The following is a 22,689-nucleotide window of genomic DNA, read 5'->3' as shown; positions in this document are numbered from 1 at the left end:
TGGCGTCATCGGGACGGAAAAGGCATTCTCGCTCGCGATCTCATCGATCGAAGAGTAACGCCTTCGCAATCAGTGATCATTCTCAGACTTAGACTTTGTGGCTACGTCCTGTTGTCATCCCGTTGACCGCGGATTCGTTATTGAGCCCGAGAGCATCGTCACTAGTGTCGCGAGTGCCGAACCGCCGTGATCAATTGTTAAGACTGTAATAATTCCATCACTGTAATAAACTACGCCTGTGCGTACCGTATCAATGGCTAATCCTCGAGAAGATTCATTTGACGCCCACAACCCCATTCCCAGTGTCAACCCGACATATATATATATATATATATATATATATATATATATATATATATATATATATATATATATATTATATTCTAAACTAAATTACTATTAATGTACGCTCGAATCGACAATCTAAGATACAGGCTACGCTCCGGTAAAGAGTTATAATACAAGAATTACATGCATGTCTCTATACAAACTTATAAAAATTTATATTCTAAACTACTACTAATCTATGTAAATTCTACAATCTAAAATACATACTTAAAACTAGCCTACATGCCGGTAGAGCATTATAATATAAGAATTACATTACGAAACATGCATGTCTCTATACAAACTTATAAAAATCTATATTCTAAACTACTACTAATCTATGTGCATTCTACAATCTAAAATACATACTTAAAACTAGCCTAGATGCCGGTAGAGCATTATAATATAAGAATTACATTATGAAACATACATGTCTCTATATAAACATATAAATAATTTATTTTTCTAAACTAAAACTACTATTAATAATCTACAAAAAAAATAGAACACACAACGCAACACTTGGGACTAAGCGACAACCTGTCGATAGCCCAAACGCTCAAAGTAATTAACACCGCAACGACCTGAGTAATTAAAAATACAGAATAATAAATAAATACTGAGTAAAAATACAGAAATTCTATCATCAAACACAAATATGTAAACACACACTAAACGCACAATAATCTAAAAACAAAACCTTCAATACTATGTTGTCACACTACAAGATATATATGTATATATGAAATCAAATGATTGACACATAACCTCAAATACACAACACTATATCACTAAAGAATCTGAATGAAAATCACTTTGCCAGAAATATATACATATATACGCGTGCGTGTATGTGTTCTATCTTATTAAAAGAAATTAATATAAAATAAATAATTAACATTTCATTTCGTATGAACACTATATGGGCAAGAGAAATATGCATATAAATACGTATATATATATATATATATATATATATATATATATATATATATATATATATATATATATATATATATATATATATATATGTATGTGTGAGTGCATATGTTTTATATTATCGAATACTCTATAAAATAAACTACTCGAAACAATAAATAATGCAATCGAAGAATTACAAAACATTAGTTATACTGAAGTGACACACAACATAAACATATATATGTAGTATCGTGGACGAAAGGCCTAAGAAATATCGGGTGAACTATGAACAATGTCGCGAGAGCCGAAGCGCCGTCGGGCCCATCAATGTGTCATCGGTCTTTTCAAGTGCATAGTTTCGTGGAAAAGACCTACGTGACCCTGGCCACGAGCGTCTGCAGAACACGTGTGCGGTGGGCCTAGGAAAAAGACAACAGAATGCGGCAACAACCAGAGCGTTAGTCGAAAAGCAGAGAGTGCGAGTCGAGAAGCAGAGTGCGAGCTGAGCGGAGACAGAGGTTGCGAGTGGCGTTGCCGAGAGAGTGTGGATTGCGCTGTTTTCTGTGCGTTTGGCGTGAATAGTTCAGGTTGAACAACAATCGTCTTTTTCTGTCTGATTAACATCTCTATTGTCCACTCTTTGTAAACACATTATATCACGATATTACATATATATGTCGGGTTATCATTAGGATTTGAATCACGTAATGTTTCTTCATTTGAATTAGCCATTGTTTTACAAAACAGAGAATATATTTACACGAATAAACAAGGTTTTACAAAATATTATAAATAATGAATTTTGTTAATGATATGATTGATTAACAAATGATAAATTAAATTAGTAATTAGATTAAAGAATAATAAGTTTTATCGAACAATAAAAGGAACGAATAATATATCTTACGAATTACTAATTTAACGAATAATGAAAATTAACGATTGATAAATTTACAAATATTGAATTTAATTTACGCTTTAAACAATGATCCGGGGTTCAAACGAATCCACGGTCAACGGGAAAACTTTAAACAATTTTATAACACAAAAATACGTTTGCTGAATCACTCGGTAAATTACTCGATGTATCACTTTCCAAGGCAATCACACGAATGAATATCTGATTAAAATCTTTTTCGTTATACGACTGCATTTGTTTGTTATATTCTCGCTGGAAACATCGAGAAGGTTCCAATCGTTGTTGTTAGGCAATATCTGTCAAAAGTTTGTTGTATACTCTTTGGAAACATCGAGAAAGATCCAAACGCCGATACTAGGCAATTTCTGTCTTCATCAAGCAAACGTTTATCCCGTGACCGTGGCTACGTTCAGCGACCAGTTGTCACCTCGAACCCACTTTCGCTTTTCACAAATGTCAAACAATTACAGATGACAATTACTTAATTACAGTTATGATAAAATCTAGGCTAAAGCATTAAAAGGCTTCCTCAAAATTGCATAGGGAAGGCTCCGGTTTTCATTTCATCTCCGACATATATATACGTATATTCACACGAGTTATACTATTTAATAATATTAATAAATAAATGTTCTAATTGCGGTAGAATAAGGAAAAACGAGCGACAGACGAAAATTACTTCGATATCAAACAAAACTAAAGACCCGTCACTAAAAACTTTACTGATGACATTTATGAGCGGCCATGTTGGATTTACACGACAGGAATATTAGGGATTAATGGAAGTCAGGCGCGAGAAACAAATCATGAAAACACATTGTTAACACTTTTCTTTAATAAATTTTATGGGCAACTACAAATATAAAAAAATATATATATATATTTAAATAAAAGGGGGGAAATATAAAAATTAAAAAATTAACAAATGTAAAATAGATAACCTAACACTATCAGACTAAAATATATATATATATATATATATATACACATATTGAACACAAAATTAATAATAATAAGGAACATCAAAACAGCGAACCAACAAAATTGAGGCAGCTACAATAAATCAAAATCGAAGCAAGGAGCTCCGGGATAAAGTTCGCTGAACTCACACATACACCAATAGCGCACAACAGGGGAAATTCCCTTTCTCCCAGAAGCATGGTGACGAAGATGCGCCTCCAAAACCTCTTCGGGAATTTCATTCGCAAAACGAACTTTCACGCAACGCTCGGTATCGACGATTTCAACCAGAGGGGGTTCCCTCTCCAATATGACGGTCTCCGCATCAAAGAAATTCTCGTCGAAAGTAACCAAATCGTCAAAACCCAATTTCGACACAGCCTCGGCACCAATGTAAAACAGTTCCTCCAAACTCCCCGACACTCGTGGTCCATCACAAGGCCGCATGCGCTTGATGGGTTCCCCCGAGTCGCCCATGGGCTCTTCGGAATCCCTCTTTCGCTTGGGCTGGAAACAACACGGTATATTTTAAATAAAACGAAACAGGACGAACCAAACGAACTAAAAATAAGACTAAATACGTACCAGGGAAGTCTGGAAAGGAACCTCTGATAGAAACGACTCAGCAAACATGGTTCGAACGTCGATCACCGAAGCCTAAGGAAATAGCAAAAAAGGGAAAAACAATCAAAATCACAAAACAATCTTAATATGCAAACATCCAAACTTACGCAAAACAATTCGAAGGAGGAGGTCTTTGTTATGGGAGAGCAGCGGAGTTGCGCGTGTTGCCCGAGCAAACTTTAAAATGATAATGATGCTGCAGCCACCAGCCCTTCCACGCGCCGAAGAAACACCGGTAATTCCCACGGTACAGCACGTGGAAGTTTCTCGCGGAAAGGACTAGATCAGCGTGGAATGCTTCAAATCTCCTAGACGCTAGCTCAGCGGAAACACAGGACTGATAAAAAACTAAGTCGAAATATGGAATTTACATTTTGTCACGTACGATTCCAAGAAGCCCAAACTGCAACATCCCGATTCCCACGGAAGCGTACCCCCAGCGGACTACCACCCCGTGGGGGATGGCATTATAAATAAGCGATGCAACATAGCGCGGCGTTCTTTATTCGTGCATTATTCGTTCTTTAATTCTTTTTTCGTTCTTCAGTTCATTATTCGTTCATTAGTTTGCGATCGTTTGTTACTACGGCTCATTATTCTTTGCGTCTAGAAATTTGTATAAGTATTTTGCGTTTCGGGGTCTTTAGTTTTTCGATAAAGAAAAGAGAGTCGCGATTAAATAAAGTAAAATTTTAAGTCTTCATTACGATATCAATTCAGTTAGCAAGTCACTCAATTTGTATCGAAATAGTTTAATAAAGTAAAGGTTGATAGAAAACTATATTCGAGATTAAATAATAAACCCAACAACCTTCGACGATCACCGGGACAGCTGGAGTGATGGCACCCGATAGCACCTTTTCCTCAAGGTAAGCAAATTAAATTTAAAAAACTTTCTTCTTCTCTGGCAATCTCGTTGTCCTCGAGAATTGAATCAAAACCTCCTATCATCGATTTCATTTACGGTTTTTAAGATAGAAACATTGCTTAAATTTTAAACAAAGGAGTTGTCCGTTGTGTCGGTTTGTGCGAACGGTGTTTTCAGCTACTGAAACACCCACTGATCTTCGCATTCCTCCTCCCATTGTTGGTAAAATATTACCCATCTTTGGGCAAGGCTTGCGAAATCACACAAGTCCCGCTCAGAAAGGACTAATAAATATATCGTCGGGGTCAATTGAAAATCAAGAACGATACCGGTATTGCTATTAACCGATATTCTTGCCATTCTTGCATGCGATTATAAGAAAGATATAACAAAACAATCCCCCCTTCGGGAAATTAACCAAAAGATCGTTCGCTGCGTTGGCTTGTGCAAACGGTGTTCTCGATTATCGAAAACACCCATCGATCTTCGCCTTCCTCCTCCCATTGTTGGTAAATTATTACCCGTCTTTGGGCAAGGCTGGCGAAATCACACGAGTTCCACGCAGAGAGGATCGTTAGAATTATCCTCGATAGCTAAACTCAAAAGGCAAGAAAATCGTGGCAACAGAATCCATCGGGGTAAATGAATTGAGTTCGGTCTTAACAGCGAAATTAAAAGAGAAGAAGAAGTCAAACGAAAAAAATAAATTTAGATAAAACAACAACAATCTCACATTTCTACCTAATCCAGCAACGCTAAAATATATATATCTAGCTAACCAAATATACATACATAATAACCTAACCCATTTTACATTCAAATAAAAATCCGTTCAACGTGGAAAATATTTATTGTACCCAGCTTTAATCCTCTCCCGCGCTAGTATCCCTGCGCATAGCAGGTTAGCCGAAAAGTGAAATTCGTTTACCAGTTGCATCAAGCGTCAGTTAACGCTACCCATTAAACGCAAAAGAAAATAATAAAAAAAAATATATATATATAAAATATTTTTGAAATAGTCTTTGGACTATTTCTGGTGGCAGCAAATACCGTATTAATTAATAACCTAAATCGGAATTAAATACACAATAATATCATTTTAATTTAATTCCTTTCCGATTAAATTCAAAACTCAAACTCAACTATAAAAAAAAAAAAAAAAAAAAAAATTTTTCAGTAAAATTCAACCTTAGATTTGATCGATTTAAACAAACAAATTGATACGTAACAGATTAGTAGTTATAAATTTTTGGTGGCAGCGGTGGGATACGATTCGCGGAGGATTAAAGTTGGTTTAAACGATTCGACACGCTCCATAGTAGATTAAAGTTGTCACGCTTGATTAATAAAATATATATATATTTAAGAAACAATGGCGACTGTAGTAGAATCGTTAGACGAAGAAATGGTTTTGACATTGTCGGAAGAGCTTAAAGCATGGGATGCGAACTTTCGCGATATGAGTGCAAAACTCGCCGAATTACAAAGCGGATTATTCGAACTTAAAATAAAACAGGAACCTGAAACACCCAGATCGCCGCCGACAGCGCAACAGGAAACAGTCCAGACAGGTGGACATACCCAACCAATTAAGCTAAAAGACGCGTTCGAATCGGTGCCAGTGTTTGACGGATATCGACCATCGGTATTCCATTTTTTAAGAGCTTGTGAACGCGCGCGAAATATGATTCCCAGATATCAAGAACCTCAATTGGTAAAATTGTTAGTAAATAAGCTTCGTGGACACGCGTTCCTCGCCATCGAAGACACGGAATTAATGAGTTTAAATGATTTCGGAAACAAATTAAAGGATCTATTCGGCCCAAAGAAATCTCTTAACGAATATAAAGGAGAATTAGGAACGATATTTCAACGACCCGGGGAAGATATATTAGATTATATGGATCGCGTTAGAAATCTTAGATTAGCAATAATGGACGGAGAAAGAGGCGACTACGGCATCATATCCCCCGACGTACAAGATACTATAGATTGGGAAACGAGAGAAGCTTTCGTTAAAGGACTTCCGAACGAGGTATATGTACGAGTAAAAATAGCTGGGTACCATACTTTAGAAGATGCGTATCGACAAGCCGTTAAAGCAACACACGAATTGAGACAAATAACCGACAGAACGCGACCCCATCGACCGACACCCTCGAACTATTACAGACGCGATAACGCACGTCCCTCGAACACTAATAACAATATCACAAACAACCGCCAAGATCGAAGATCAGTACCTCCATCGCAGAATTTTCCGAATACTAATAGACAAAATATCATGTGTAATTATTGTAAAAAACCCGGACATTTAGTGAAGGACTGTTACAAATTTAAAGCCCGAGTAGACGCCGGATTAATCGTACCCTACGCTTCGAGACCGTCGGGAAACCAAACACGTCCTTCGGGAGAATGGGGCGAGCCACGAGGGAACAATACGCCGAATCGCCCAAGAATACAAGTGGCAATCAGGCGACCGGCGCCGACGGCAACAAACAGGACGAGAGCAGCCACTCACGCGAGATCAGCTCCACCACCCATAACGAGAGACGGAGCGAACGCAAGGCCGACAATAAGATCGAACGAACAGCCACTAAATACTGTGGGGGAGTCATCCCACAACCAAACAAGGCCACAGACAGAGAATCCAGAATCTCAAGACAAAAGGGAAAGAGCGAAGCACAAACAACCGGCGAAGGAAAATCATCAAGAGTTGAATTCAGATTCGGAAGGCGACCTCTCCGAATTATTTCAGTAAAATTTAACGATTCTCCAACGACCCCAACTGCACGAATAGTTTCCCCAAATCTAAAAACTAAAACGAGTTTATTGTTAGACTCTGGATCGGAAATCAATATTATCAAGAAACCTGCTTTACCCGATTCAGCCATCATCGACGAGAAAGAATTAATTGAAGTGCGAGGAATTACGGCAACGAGCCTGGTCTCCCTAGGGCAGACGGTAATACAGGTTGCGGGCCATCCGGTTATTTTCCATGTAGTCGACGATTCATTGCTAATCGATCAAGACGGAATCTTAGGATCCGAATTTTTTGCAGGTTGTAAAGCTCGTTTAGATTATGAAGAAAAACATATCAAATGGGGAAATATTTATATTCCCTTCGACACTAAGGAGAAAATAATTATACCGAAGCGAAGTATAATAACGTGTTCAATTAATATCGCTAATCCAGAGATAAAAGAGGGATTTATTCCAAGAATCGAACCGAACAAGGGAATCTATTTTGGAAATGCAGTTGTGAGGAATCATAAAGGAAAAGGCTATATAAGAGTAATAAATACTACCTCAAGAAATTACGAATTTACAACACCAACGATGGTAATTAAAGAATTTGAAAATCCCCCCCGCCCCCCACCCCGCTTCCTAGGACAGCGTGCAATACAGTTCTAAGATCGGAGGAAAGTAGATACGATAAAATAAATGAGTTACTACGACTCGAACATTTGAACGAAGAAGAAAAGGAAAATGTAAAAAATTGATTCGTAACAATCAAGATAGATTTCATATTCCAGGAGATATATTGGAAGCAACTGAAGTTCTAGAACATAGAATAATTACTACGGATAATATACCAATCAATACCAAACAGTATCGATATCCACCAATACATCGAGAAGAGATAAATCGACAGATTCAAGAATTACTAGATACGGACGTAGTGGAACCATCAATATCTCCATATAACTCCCCGTTATGGATTGTGCCCAAAAAACCCGATTCGCAAGGAAATAAATGCTGGAGATTAGTTATCGATTATAGAAAATTGAACGATAAAACGATTGGCGATGCCTTCCCATTACCCAACATTACAGAAATATTGGATCAATTAGGAAGTGCAAAATATTTTTCCACGTTTGACTTAGCATCAGGCTTTCACCAGATCCGTATGTCGCAAGAGGATGCCCACAAAACGGCATTTTCGACACCATACGGACATTTTCAATTCAAAAGAATGCCCTTTGGATTAAAAAATGCCCCAGCAACATTTCAACGTTTAATGAACTCAGTATTATCGGGTCTGCAAGGAATAGAACTATTCGTCTATCTGGATGACATAGTGATTTATTCCAGGTCTCTCCAGGAACACGAAATTAAATTTAATAAATTAATGGAAAGACTGAGGACAGCCAAATTACGATTACAACCCGATAAGTGTGAATTTTTACGACATGAGGTGAATTATTTGGGACATATAATTAGTGAGGATGGCGTGAAACCCGATCCAAAGAAAGTCGAAGCCGTATCAAAATTTCCACGACCAAAGAAGGCGAAAAATATCAAACAATTTCTGGGACTAGCAGGATATTACAGAAGATTTATACCCGATTTCTCCAAGGTCGCGAAACCATTGACACAACTATTAAAGAAGGATACTCCCTTCAAATGGACGGAAAATCAAGAAGATGCATTCAATAATTTAAAAACAGCGTTAATGACGAAACCCATTCTACAATATCCAGACTTTTCTAAACCCATTAACCTTACCACAGACGCATCGGGATACGCAATAAGCGGTGTACTGAGTCAAGGGCCAATTGGAAAGGATTTGCCAATTACGTATGCCTCAAGACTATTAAATTCCGCCGAACAAAACTACTCTACCATAGAAAAGGAGTGTCTGGCAATTGTTTACAGCGCAATGCATTTCCGACCGTATCTTTACGGAAGAAAGTTCACTATCGTAACCGATCATAAACCTTTAGTGTGGATGCATTCTATCAAAGATCCTACTTCCAGAATCTGGAAATGGAAATTAAAATTATCGGACTTTGAATTTGATATTGTATACAAAGAACGCAGACGCAGACGCACTATCTAGGAACCCTCCGGAAGTTTGTTTACCAATCAGGAAAAGAGAGGAAGTCTCACCGATTCGCTATCCTGTCCCAAAAAGATTCGAAATAGACACGTCAACGGAAGACTCTCCCGTGTTCGAAGCCAAACCACGCGTCCTATCTCAATCCACTGATCTTACAAAACAAGGAAAAATTTCTACTCGAAAGCATCTTACACTGGAAAGAACACCCGTAAAATATTTCGACGAAGCACTAACCGAACTCGACGTAAACACAAATAGAGAAATAACTGATCAAGGAAAAAGGCGCATGGACGTAACAAGCGAAGAAGAACCCTCCGCCGAAATTCCAAAACTAACTCCACAACGAGAAAAGGATACGCATGTCTCAAAAAGATTTAAACTGGATACGTCAACCGAAGATTCTCCCATATTCGAAGCTAAACCACACGTCTTGCCTCAATCCAGTGATTCTAAAAATCAAGGAAAGGGTTTTACCCGAAAACATTTTACAATAGAAGAAACCCCCATAAAATATTTAGACCAAGCACTAACAGAAATCGATGTAAGTACAGATAGAGAAATAACCAATCGAGAAAAAGAAGACACGGACACGACAAGCGAAAAGGAAACCTCCACTGTAGTTCCAGAACTAATTCAACAACAAGAAAAGGACACGAGACCTACGATAATTGCGGAACTAAAAACTTCGGAAACCCGAGACTCAATTGCGAGAGTAAGTGACCATAAAGTAGTATTTATAGATATACACGGCAAACCGATAGACAAAGGAGCCTTAGAAATGAAGGAAACGGGAAAATTGCCTCGTTACGAAGATTTAATGTTAGAGAAAGCAAGATTGAATTACGATTCTGGAAAATACATTATATCCCTACCGATAAAGGAAAATAGAAATATTCCAATAACACCAGAAAATTTATTAAACTCGCTAAGATCTCTATTAGACGTAGTGAATGAAAAACAGTTAACTTCGTTTAGCATTAGCAAAGGAAACTTGGAGGAAATACCCTGGCGATATACAATCAGAAAATTAAAAGAAATATTTATGGAAAAAACCTTAACCATCACCATTTGCACTGGGCAAGTAATTACTCCACCTGTGGAAACGCGGAACAACATAATACGAGAAAAACATGAATCAAGCGTAACAGGACACAAAGGAATTACCAAAACTTATCAAAGAATACGACAACACTACTATTGGGAAAATATGAAAAGGGAAATTCAAGATTACGTAAGAACATGTAAGGAATGTCAATTGAAGAAACTCACAAGAATAAAAGCAAAACAACCAATGGTACTTACAGACACACCAGGTAAAGCGTTCGATAAGGTTAGTATGGATATTGTAGGTCCATTACCAAAAACCCAAAAGGGAAACGAATATATATTAACTATCCAAGACTTATTAACAAAATACTCAATTGGGATTCCACTAGGAGGAATCTCTTCAGCCGAGATAGCGGACGTTTTTGTAAAGCGATTTATTTGTCGTTTCGGGTCACCGAGAGCTATTCTCACTGATCAAGGAACGAATTTTACATCCTCACTAATGAAGAAAGTAGCAAAGAGATTCCGCATCAAACAATATACCACGACGGCATATCACCCACAAAGTAACGGTTCAATTGAAAGATCTCACCACGTACTGATTGAATATCTCAAACTATATATTGAAAATTCCAGAAATTGGGACGAATGGGTAGAGTTAGCTATGTTTTCCTATAATACCTCTGTACACGAAGGAACGAAATTCTCCCCGCACGAATTAGTTTTTGGACATTTAGCCAGAGAACCTACAGGTGAAGTGATAATCGAAGAGAACTTAGAACCGACATACGCAGAATATCTCGAAGACCTGTTCGATAAAATTAACACCGTACAACGAATGGCAAGAGAAAATTTAATAAAATCCAAACTAAGATCAAAAGAATATTACGACCGACGAATCAACCCCCAGGATTTTAAGGTAGGAGATTCGATATATTTACTAAAAGAACCCAGTAAAGGAAAATTCTCCGACCAATATACTGGACCATATAAAGTGCTAGAAATCTTGCAGAACCAAAACGTCAAGATTGAAGTAAAAGGGATTCCGCGAACGGTGCACTTAAACAAACTAAAACTAGCGCATAACCAAAATAAGCAATGAGTAAAGTGATTTCAGTGGGCAACGTAGTGCAGTAGTGTATGTTGTAGTGCTGTTCATCGATACAGATATCGAACACCTAAAAGAAAAGGAAAAAATTATTATGTATACTCTAATTATTGTTCGAATATAAAACATGTTGATTTAATAAATAACTAAATGAGTGAAAGTGAAAGTTACCTTAAGAACAAGTGATCAACAAATAAGGAAGTGTACGTGCAAGTACAGGTTATGGATCGTTGTTCGTGGAACATAATGTATGACAGCTACCTAAAATAAGTGAATAAATTAGTTTCAATTGTCTCAGTGCAAAATACAAGGTTACCAAGTGTTATAACTATATTGTGGATAAATTAAAAGGAAGTGCGACTCCATTTGTCGAATAATACAGATAGCGAAAACCTAAAAGAAAAAAAAGGGAAAATTATTATGTGTACTCCAATTATTGTTTGAATATACACCGTGTTGATTCAATAAATAATTAAAAGAGTGGAAGTGAAAGTTACCTTGTGAACAAGTAATCATCACACGAGAAGGTTTACGTGCAAAATAGGTTATGGATCTCTGTTTGCGGAACACCATGTACGACAGCCAGCTGAAAATAAATGAACAAATTAACTTCAATTGCCTTAATGCAAAATACAACATTACTAAATGTTATAATAATACTATGGAAGCATGGCACTGTTCGTCGAACAACACAGATAGCGGAAACCTGAAAAGAAAAAGAAGTTTATTACAAATGCTCCGACTACTGTTTGAATGTAAAACGTGTTAGTTCAACGAGTGACCAAAACAGTGAAGGTGCTACTTACCTCGTGAGCAATTAATCACCATACAAGGAAGTGTACATGCATGAATTTTGCAGATTAACAAGAAGAAATAAAGTAGCTGATAAGTGTAGAAAGAGGTTAGAAAATAATTAAGATAGATTAATTGAAAGTAAAAGGATATTTTATTATGTATTAATCTACGTAGTATTGTTATATTATTATATCTAATATGTAGAAGCGGATTTTGTAATGCACAATAGCGGCCGCACACACAATGCATTATACACATATTAAATTAAATAAACTAAACAGTACCTTTATGGCCACAGATATAAGACGATTGAAGCCAACCGTAGTAAGTATTTAAGGCATATCGAAGAATCAGATGATGTTGTGGGAATGCTCTAGGTAAGTGATGCAGCATCGAAAGAGTAGAACCTGAAGAATTACAGACAATGTTAATCTAACAAGTAGATTTTAATCACTAATAAGGGAACTAACTCATATCATACACAAAATAATAGCAAATAGCAAGTACATGCAATAATAAATTAATAGGAAAAATAAGAGAGGTTAATAAACACAGGAATAGGTTAGAAATTAATCAAGATAGACTAACTAAATATTAACAACATAACTGAACTCGGTGCAAAAGAATAAAGTTGCGTTACACAAAATATCTAGTAACACAATACGCAATACAAAAAAAAAAAAAACATTAAGTAAATTAAATGAGATTTATATAAATGCGAGTCACGTATAATCAAAACAATAACTATCGAAATTCGAAAACAACACAATCCATGCTATCGTATTAAGGTAGCACACGATATCGACACACACAATATCATGAAACACAAAACAATATTACAGAAACACTATAAAATAAATTATAATAACAAATTCACTATTTCAACAACACGCTATTGTCGACATTAAACAAACGATACACGCAAGCGACCATGTTGAAAATTCGTCACGCGCACCCCACACATACGCACCCCAATACATATAATAGCCAATACAATGTAATACAGCATTATAATGGTAATGCTAGGTACTGAACAAAAAAATATAAAAAAAAGAGAAAAAAAAGAAGGGGAGAGAGATAAGGAAAATATATATAATAACAACTAACATAACCATAACATATTATATTATACCACATACAGGATAGGTCCGAACAAAACTTATAAAATTTATAAAATATATATATAAACTGTTCTCATATCTATGTACAGAGCAGGTGGCGAGTTCATCAACCCTAACATAGAAGACTCAGACGGGCTTGTACCCGCATTTGATCTGGAAGCGACGGAGGATGTCCAATCTTGCCTCTGTGTTCGGTTGATACGTTCTGTCTACCATTTAGATAACGGACATCTTTGTCAAGACTGTTTCGATAACCTAGATCCAGACGACCAGGACCTATGTGATGACCCACCCACTCATTTCATATGCGGAGTACCTGCAAGAACACGAATATCATACTGTCGCATGTGTGATATAAACCTAGCGGACCTACAACCCGCTATATCATGCCTCCAATGCATGATCGTTTACACTAATCTAACTCACCTTGAAAGAAACTTTTTAGTTCAAGGAACAGTGATCCGCGCCGTAGAACTGTGAAGTACTTGTATGCTACGCACAAGACCAAACACTGATGCTATCCACCTGTAAACAAATGACATTTATAACTATGCACATAACTTTCACTTAATGTTTACCAATATATATATACATGCATGTTGTAAAGTAGGCGATATCTATTGATAATCCAAGTGACTCGTAAAACAAGTCGTTATATTTACCATTACACGCACATATATATATATATATATATATATATATTCAAAGCAAGCTATAATTGTAAAAAAAAAAAAAAAAAAAGGGGGAGAGGAAAAAAAATATATATAAATATAAACTTTTTATATATATAAATTAATAATAATAATAAAAGGTTATTCTTATTTCTAATAAACCCGAGAGTAAGAAACAATTTAATAAATTGTTGATAGGAAGATGAACCACCTAGTCATCATACTCACCCTCATCAAAATAACATACGGCCTGGTAGGATATGACTGCAACGGCAACCACCTCAATGTTACCACTATCTCTCTAAACTCCATCGGGGATTGCAGCATACAGCCTACATTGACTGAAACCCAAGATATTTATATACAATTACTTCAACTCTCAGAATTTGAATTTACCAACGTAAGGCAATGCAAGGTGCAAATAACTCGAATTGTATATTACTGTGGCATGCATTCTCACACGTCGGCAGTGTATAACGGATTCGCCGAATACCTCCATGAAACAACCGCCCAACAATGTGCAAGGATGCACCAAGACGGCACGTTTTCACTCGGACCACAAAACCTTATAGTTGGTCTAAAGGATAATGCAACAGAAACAAGGTCGCTTGTCCTAGCCGGCAAGCTAACAGACGACGGCAGCTGCCAGGGAACACAGTATGTAGACCCATACGGGAGCTGGGAAAAGGTCATTGTACAAGCAACAGTGAGGATAAGTTTAAAATCAGCAGTCGTGCCAGTACGGATCGAGGCGAACAAAATTCTACTGAAATCAGGAACGGTATGTACCTTTAGCGAAGGAAACTGTCTAGACGCTGAAGACGGATACACTTATTGGCAACCACAACCACCCTCACCATGCAAATTTGATCAGTACGATGTACTATATGAAGGAATTGCTACAAGGATCCAGGAAATAAAAACCAACAGAGAATCAGCACAACCAGTTTACGCGCTAACAACGCAGGAAGTAACATTTGCACTGACTAAAACCGGAGAACAGCCACTGTGTGGATATACCCTACTATCCACCGAACACCCCAAATTGTTCCTATTAGAAACAACAAGAGGAAATACGTTCGTCTCCAAAAGAAAGACAGCAGTCGAAAACTTGGACATATTCGCATACGTCAACTCAAAATTCATTTACGTAGAGAAACATATTAAACGACAAATGACAACATTATACCATGATATACTGACACAAAGATGTACCACGCAAAAGAAACTAATAGAGAATGCTTTAAGCTTAGCAATCTTACTGCCCGATGAATTTGCATACACCATAACCAAAACCCCAGGACACATGGCTCTGATCGCAGGAGAAGCAGTCCACATAGTCAAATGCATTCCGGTACAAGTAAAAGTACGACATACAACAGAATGCTACTCGGAACTACCTGTTTGGCAAGGGAATCGCACCGCATTTTTAACGCCAAAAACACACATTCTAACGCAACACGGAAACCACAGAGAATGTAGCGCGGTACTACCTACACTATACAATATTGACGGACTCTGGCACAAATTCGTACCAAAACCCACGGAAACAATTGCACCACAGGAACTCCGCCCGGACGTACGTCAAACGTGGCAATATTCAGCACCATCGTCGTTGGCCACGAGCGGAATATACACCCAAAAGGACCTTGATGCACTTCGGGACCACGTCATGTTCCCGGCAGAAAAATCTGCAGTTTTGAACACATTGGCCAGAGGAGCAACAGGAAAAACAATCGTCCCTGGAACAGTAAACATTCTGGGAATAATGGACGAAAACACATTAACGACAATAGCAAAAAATACCGTATCAAGCTTATGGAATGGTTTTATGGAATTTGGAACTGTCAGTGCAGCAATATTTGGAATACTTGTAATATTTAAATTAATCAAGACGATAATAGATATAGCCATACACGGATACCAGTTACGTGAAACTTACGGATGTGGAATCGCCCTATTAGGAGCAATATGCGGCTCAGTTACCCACCTGCTACTATACCTCAAAGGAAAACGAAATATCGATGATCAAACGGCACAACCTAGAGGAATATCGATAACACCAGTAGTCACTCAACAACCAACGCCATCTACATCCGCCTTGAGCGAACTCAGAGACACCATCAGTCAAATTTCCTTTGGAAATTTGAACTCCAAGGGCGGGGGTGTCACGTCCCGCGCTCCGCACGCGCATAACGAGAACAAGAAAACTATTCTATACAAAACGCGCGAATAAAGATTTGAATACACAAACGAACACACGGCGCCACGAAACTAAAGGAAGGATTAACAAAGTGAGGGGCGACTAATAAATCCAATCAGTATAAAATAAAATAAAATAAATAAAACCAGCTAACGGATTGAACGAGTTACGAACCAAACAAATCAGGAAATAAGAATAACTGCAGAAAGGGAAATAATTGAGACGCCAGAAATACGAGTATATATATAAATATATTTTAATCAATCAACTTGAAGAGTTACATATAAGTATAAACATATATGCTAGGCACGTAATAAATTAGTATATATTAGAGTTAGCGCTTATAATACTATGCAATAAATACAATATTATCAATTTATGAAATATAAGTATATACAAAGTTAAAAACTAATACATACAATATTGTATTATTAAAGAAATAAAAGTTACATTGTCAGAAACATATATATATATATATGTGTGCGCATTCTATTAAACAGATACATATTTGAAACTAGCCTACGTTCCGGTAAAGAATTATAAAATAAGAACTACATTACGAAACATGCATGTCTATATATATATTATATTATAAACTAAATTACTATTAATGTACGCTCGAATCGACAATCTAAGATACAGGCTACGCTCCGGTAAAGAGTTATAATACAAGAATTACATGCATGTCTCTATACAAACTTATAAAAATTTATATTCTAAACTACTACTAATCTATGTAAATTCTGCAATCTAAAATACATACTTAAAACTAGCCTACATGCCGGTAGAGCATTATAATATAAGAATTACATTACGAAACATGCATGTCTCTATACAAACTTATAAAAATCTATATTCTAAACTACTACTAATCTATGTGCATTCTACAATCTAAAATACATACTTAAAACTAGCCTAGATGCCGGTAGAGCATTATAATATAAGAATTACATTATGAAACATGCATGTCTCTATATAAACATATAAATAATTTATTTTTCTAAACTAAAACTACTATTAATAATCTACAAAAGAAATAGAACACACAACGCAACACTTGGGACTAAGCGACAACCTGTCGATAGCCCAAACGCTCAAAGTAATTAACACCGCAACGACCTGAGTAATTGCATACAGAAATTCTATCATCAAACACAAATATGTAAACACACACTAAACGCACAATAATCTAGAAACAAAACCTTCAATACTATGTTGTCACACTACAAGATATATATGTATATATGAAATCAAATGATTGACACATAACCTCAAATACACAACACTATATCACTAAAGAATCTGAATGAAAATCACTTTGCCAGAAATATATACATATATACGCGTGCGTGTATGTGTTCTATCTTATTAAAAGAAATTAATATAAAATAAATAATTAACATTTCATTTCGTATGAACACTATATGGGCAAGAGAAATATGCATATAAATACGTTTATATATATATATATATATATATATATATATATGTATATATATATATGTATGTATGTGTGAGTGCATATGTTTTACATTATCGAATACTCTATAAAATAAACTACTCGAAACAATAAATAATGCAATCGAAGAATTACAAAACATCAGTTATACTGAAGTGACACACAACACATTGTTTTACAAAACAGAGAATATATTTACACGAATAAACAAGGTTTTACAAAATATTATAAATAATGAATTTTGTTAATGATATGATTGATTAACAAATGATAAATTAAATTAGTAATTAGATTAAAGAATAATAAGTTTTATCGAACAATAAAAGGAACGAATAATATATCTTACGAATTACTAATTTAACGAATAATGAAAATTAACGATTGATAAATTTACAAATATTGAATTTAATTTACGCTTTAAACAATGATCCGGGGTTCAAATGAATCCACGGTCAACGGGAAAACTTTAAACAATTTTATAACACAAAAATACGTTTGCTGAATCACTCGGTAAATTACTCGATGTATCACTTTCCAAGGCAATCACACGAATGAATATCTGATTAAAATCTTTTTCGTTATACGACTGCATTTGTTTGTTATATTCTCGCTGGAAACATCGAGAAGGTTCCAATCGTTGTTGTTAGGCAATATCTGTCAAAAGTTTGTTGTATACTCTTTGGAAACATCGAGAAAGATCCAAACGCCGATACTAGGCAATTTCTGTCTTCATCAAGCAAACGTTTATCCCGTGACCGTGGCTACGTTCAGCGACCAGTTGTCACCTCGAACCCACTTTCGCTTTTCACAAATGTCAAACAATTACAGATGACAATTACTTAATTACAGTTATGATAAAATCTAGGCTAAAGCATTAAAAGGCTTCCTCAAAATTGCATAGGGAAGGCTCCGGTTTTCATTTCATCTCCGACACAGCCATACTGACTATCACACGTCCTCGTGTGCAGCTAAAATACAGAGTTTTTAACATTAGACTCGGTGTAACTGATATTATTTACCATTCGATTAGATGTTCCAAATAAGTCAAGGGTCCAATTCAGCAACAAAGCTCTGTTCGAAAATTTGACAAGCAAGGAAATGAAAAAGAACTCAAATTAGTGTTATAGTTTGTATTCAAAGTGCCAGTTGCACTCCGTAAGTCACCAGTCAGACCGCAATGACACAACAGATCATTTTCGACTCCACACAAAGATCTCAGTTTGTTGAATCACATAACCACGTTGGATGCATAACAAAAAGCACAAGACACCAGTGAGGATATTATAGAAAGCGCAGGGCACCAGTGAGGATATTATAATAAGCGCAGGGCACCAGTGAGGATATTATAGAAAGCGCAGGGCACCAGTGAGGATATTATAAAAATACAAGCAGTACACTGGGAGTATTATAAAAGGCGCATACACTACACTGGGAGAATTATAAAAGGCGCATACACTACACTGGGAGTATTATAAAAGGCGCATACACTACACTGGGAGAATTATAAAAGGCGCATACACTACACTGGGTATATTACTATGACCACAATGCGGCGTTAATGATTCCCAGAGATCAATGTGCTCGCATCGTTATTATCACCGTCGCTGTCATCACCGCAGACATCCAACTCAGCAGGAATACAACCATCTGGCATCTTTCTCAACTTGTCGTGTCTATCCTTATATGACCGTTTGCCATCTAGAGTTTTTAAAGTATATCTATCCCCCTCTAAAACTTCCGTTATCACGAATGGACCCTTGAATTTCGGATCTAGCTTTGTTTGGTTTCTCTCCTCGTTCTTACGTAACACAAAGTCACCGAGATTAAACTTAACTATCTTCGCTTTCGTTTTGTCAAACCTGTCTTTATCATAACTGGCGCAAGTCTCTATGTTCCGTATCGCTTGTTGCCTTACATTGAAGATGTCTACTTCCTTTTCCTCAATATTATCAGGCAACAATAAACCATAGGGCCTAGCTGCCTTCCCAATTAATAATTCCAGAGGACTTGATTTGGTTACACGATTGGTAGTGCAATTCAAAGCTAATTGTATCTCCCCAATCGCGTCTTGCCAAGATCGCCCAGTCGTTTCCACCGTCGTTAACATATTTTTCAGCGTACTCATAACACGCTCTACCTGACCGTTGGCCCTACTCGAACCGGTTGCTATTAAGTGAAGTCTAATATGTCTATTCTGGCAGAAATTTTGGAAATCTTTACCCGTAAAACACCTTCCTTGATCTGCTATTACCCGGCAGGGATTGCCGAATAAAAATATAGCGGACTTAAGTGCTATAATGGTATTAAAGGAATCTAATTTACGAGTATGATGCAGATATACAAATTTTGTGAAAGCATCAACCAAAACAATGATATACTCCTTCGAGTCACTCTTACCACTTAATTTACCCGTTATATCCATGTGTACCGTATGCCAGGGTATGCTGATCTTAGGTATGGGATGTAGTTCAGCTTGAACTTTACCTGAACTAGCCTTCGAAACTCGACAAGCATGACAGTTCTCAACAAATTTGCGAACATATTTCGCCATTCCCTCAAACCAGTAATACTCGTATAGTTTCTCAAGCGTTTTATCCCAACCTAAGTGCATAATGGACTGATGCACATGATTAATGACGGACCACCTGAAACCCCTTGGGACAATGGGCAAGCAAAGAGTTCTTTCTTTTCTCTGTATTTTACGATGGAGTGTACCGGACCGTAATTCATACGTATTCGCAATATCTTCCGCGAGCTCTTCATTTTGCAGCTTACGGACGATCTCAGAGATTTGTGGGTCGCGACGTTGTTCTGCTAACAACCAATCATCGGAGATTTCAGATAGATTGATTTCTTTCTCTACAATTTTGTTGATCGTACGATGATCCAGATCTACGGGGTTTCTCGAAAAGAAATCTACATGAGCCATTCGTTTGCCTTCCCGATACATAATGTCAAAGGTAAAAGTTTGCAGGTAAGCCCACCATCTGTAAACCCTGTCATTTAAATGTACCTTGTCACTGGATGCCTTCAGAGAATTACAATCAGTGACAACAAGAAATTCCCGACCGTGCAGATAGTGACGAAAATGCTTGATGGCGTTTACCACTGCCAGCGTTTCTAACTCATAAGAATGATATCTAGATTCCGCAGGGCTAGTCCGCTTGCTATAATACTCAACTACTCTATTTTTACCTTCGACCCTATGCATTAAGATAGCCCCAAATCCTTCGGAACTAGCATCCGTATGTAGTTCTATTGGATATTTGGGGTCAAAAATCATTAGCACCGGCTCATTGATCAGAATAGAAATTACTTTTTGCCTAATTTTTTCATGTTTATCCGTCCAATTTATGTTCTTGCTACCGGAAGTGAGAGCATACAAAGATTTCATTACCTGTGAGAATTTAGGAACAAATTTTCGAAAGTAAGAAGCTAAACCAATGAATTGCCGGAGCTGTGTAACAGTCGTTGGTGCGGGCAAAGAGTTCAAGGCTTGTACTTTACCTGGGTTTGGTCTGACTTCTCTGTTATGAATCACATAACCCAGATAAAGTACTGACGTCTTCAAGAAAGAACATTTAGAAAAGTTAAAAGAGAATCCGGCGTTTACAAGGGTATCTAGGACGGTGTTTAATCTTTCTAACGCCTGATCTATCGTATCGGCAATAATTAAAACATCATCCAAATAAACGACAACATATGAATAAGCAAGATCACCTAAGGCATTGAAAATGGCCCTCTGAAAAACAGACGGTGCATTCTTCAATCCAAACGGCATCGTCATGTATTCATATTGACCATCGGGAGTAACGAACGCGGTATATTCAGTCGAATTCGGGTGAATAGGAATTTGATGAAACCCGCTGGCCATATCCAGGCTTATAAAGTATTTCGCCCTTCTCAGTCTCGCGATCTGGTCAGCTATGAGAGGAAGAGGGTACCGATCCGCGACGGTGTTTTTATTTAAAGCTCGGTAATCTACACATAATCTATCTGAACCGTTCTTTTTTTTAACAAGTAATATAGGGCTTGCGAATGGTGAATTACTCGGTCTTATGATTTTTGCTCGGATCAGTTCACCTATCCTCTCTCGAACTATTCCCCGCTCCTCCTCACTGAGTCTATAAGGACTTCGTTGCACGGTAACGTTGGGATCAATTAAACGAATTTCTAATTGACCCGTATTTACACGATTCCGCGGAAAACCCGTAATAAATGACTCTTTGTATTTCTCGAGAACAGAAATCAATCGATCTTTATCGTTACCAACTACATCAGTGTCGACCTCATTAATGTTGATCACATCTTCCACGACTCTGCTACAAGCGTTAACTATTTTTGTCTTACAAATATCGACACTGTTTCGTGTAACATTCACGTCAAAACCTTGGCTCAAAATTTCACGACCAATCATGATATCGTATTTTAAGTAATTATCAGCAAGGGCATGAAAAGTTATCTCCAATGTAAAACCGTTAATACATACAGTGGATAAAATCTGAGATGTACTGTTAACACAAGTATTCCCTATGCCTCGCATTATTACTACATCAGTCGTTCGTTTGCCAGAAAATTTCAAAGCTACGGATTCTTTGATTAATGAGCATTCGGCTCCGGAATCGAAATAAAATGGGTACGACTCACCCAGATGACTTAATTTACCAGCTGGAGGCTCTACCACACAGGAGTCGACTCGACGTTCATTCTTGAAGCCGGATTTTCTGTTCTGCAGTTGTGGACAATCAGGTGCGATATGGCCCTCCGCATGACACTTGAAGCAAACCACCTTGGACGATGAAGCTGGACGGTTTCTTTCCTGG

The 22,689-nt window shown here is 37.1% G+C and overlaps 3 protein-coding genes and 1 long non-coding RNA gene across 5 annotated transcripts; 2 read left to right on the top strand and 2 right to left on the bottom strand.

Moving 5' to 3' along the window:
- Positions 1-2,980: 2,980 nt before the first annotated feature.
- Positions 2,981-5,072, bottom strand: LOC126875010 (uncharacterized). Of its 2 annotated transcripts, XR_007693166.1 has the most exons (3): positions 3,859-5,071; positions 3,713-3,784; positions 2,981-3,634 (listed from the first exon to the last, which is right to left on the bottom strand). XR_007693166.1 is itself a non-coding variant. In XM_050637630.1 (2 exons), the coding sequence occupies exons 1-2, from the start codon at positions 3,758-3,760 to the stop codon at positions 3,221-3,223; spliced, it is 462 nt and encodes a 153-aa protein (XP_050493587.1). In that variant the 5' UTR covers positions 3,761-5,072; the 3' UTR covers positions 2,981-3,220. The 2 variants fall into 2 exon arrangements, 1 of the variants encoding a protein (XP_050493587.1); XM_050637630.1 differs by having other exon boundaries at positions 3,713-5,072.
- A 2,917-nt stretch (positions 5,073-7,989) lies between these two features.
- On the top strand, positions 7,990-11,611 carry LOC126874975 (uncharacterized). Its single transcript, XM_050637536.1, is given in 2 exon segments — positions 7,990-9,434; positions 9,436-11,611. Coding segments are annotated over 2 exon segments (3,081 nt in total). The 5' UTR covers positions 7,990-8,529.
- Positions 11,457-12,812, bottom strand: LOC126875014 (uncharacterized). The gene is made up of 5 exons (XM_050637636.1): positions 12,697-12,812; positions 12,278-12,323; positions 12,115-12,203; positions 11,789-12,010; positions 11,457-11,687 (listed from the first exon to the last, which is right to left on the bottom strand). The coding sequence occupies exons 1-4, from the start codon at positions 12,803-12,805 to the stop codon at positions 11,946-11,948; spliced, it is 309 nt and encodes a 102-aa protein (XP_050493593.1). The 5' UTR covers positions 12,806-12,812; the 3' UTR covers positions 11,457-11,687; positions 11,789-11,945.
- On the top strand, positions 12,320-12,872 carry LOC126875046 (uncharacterized). The gene is made up of 2 exons (XR_007693228.1): positions 12,320-12,518; positions 12,711-12,872. It is a non-coding gene; the product is annotated as an uncharacterized LOC126875046 (long non-coding RNA).
- Positions 12,873-22,689: the final 9,817 nt, after the last annotated feature.

Source organism: Bombus huntii, chromosome 17, assembly GCF_024542735.1.
Source record: "Bombus huntii isolate Logan2020A chromosome 17, iyBomHunt1.1, whole genome shotgun sequence".
Taxonomy (NCBI): Eukaryota; Metazoa; Arthropoda; class Insecta; order Hymenoptera; family Apidae; genus Bombus; species Bombus huntii.
This window is presented reverse-complemented; position numbering and strand designations above follow the sequence as displayed.

Excerpts from the sequence above, each read along its gene's own strand:
- LOC126875010 (XM_050637630.1), bottom strand. The coding sequence starts at position 3,760 with ATGTTTGCTGAGTCGTTTCTATCAGAGGTTCCTTTCCAGACTTCCCTG. Across the intron at positions 3,635-3,712 it reads TTCCTTTCCAGACTTCCCTG|CCCAAGCGAAAGAGGGATTC; the intron begins GTACGTATTTAG and ends TGTTGTTTCCAG.
- LOC126875014 (XM_050637636.1), bottom strand. The coding sequence starts at position 12,805 with ATGCTGCATCACTTACCTAGAGCATTCCCACAACATCATCTGATTCTT. Across the intron at positions 12,324-12,696 it reads TTATATCTGTGGCCATAAAG|GTTTCCGCTATCTGTGTTGT; the intron begins GTACTGTTTAGT and ends TTTTCTTTTCAG. Across the intron at positions 12,204-12,277 it reads AACAGTGCCATGCTTCCATA|CTGGCTGTCGTACATGGTGT; the intron begins GTATTATTATAA and ends ATTTATTTTCAG.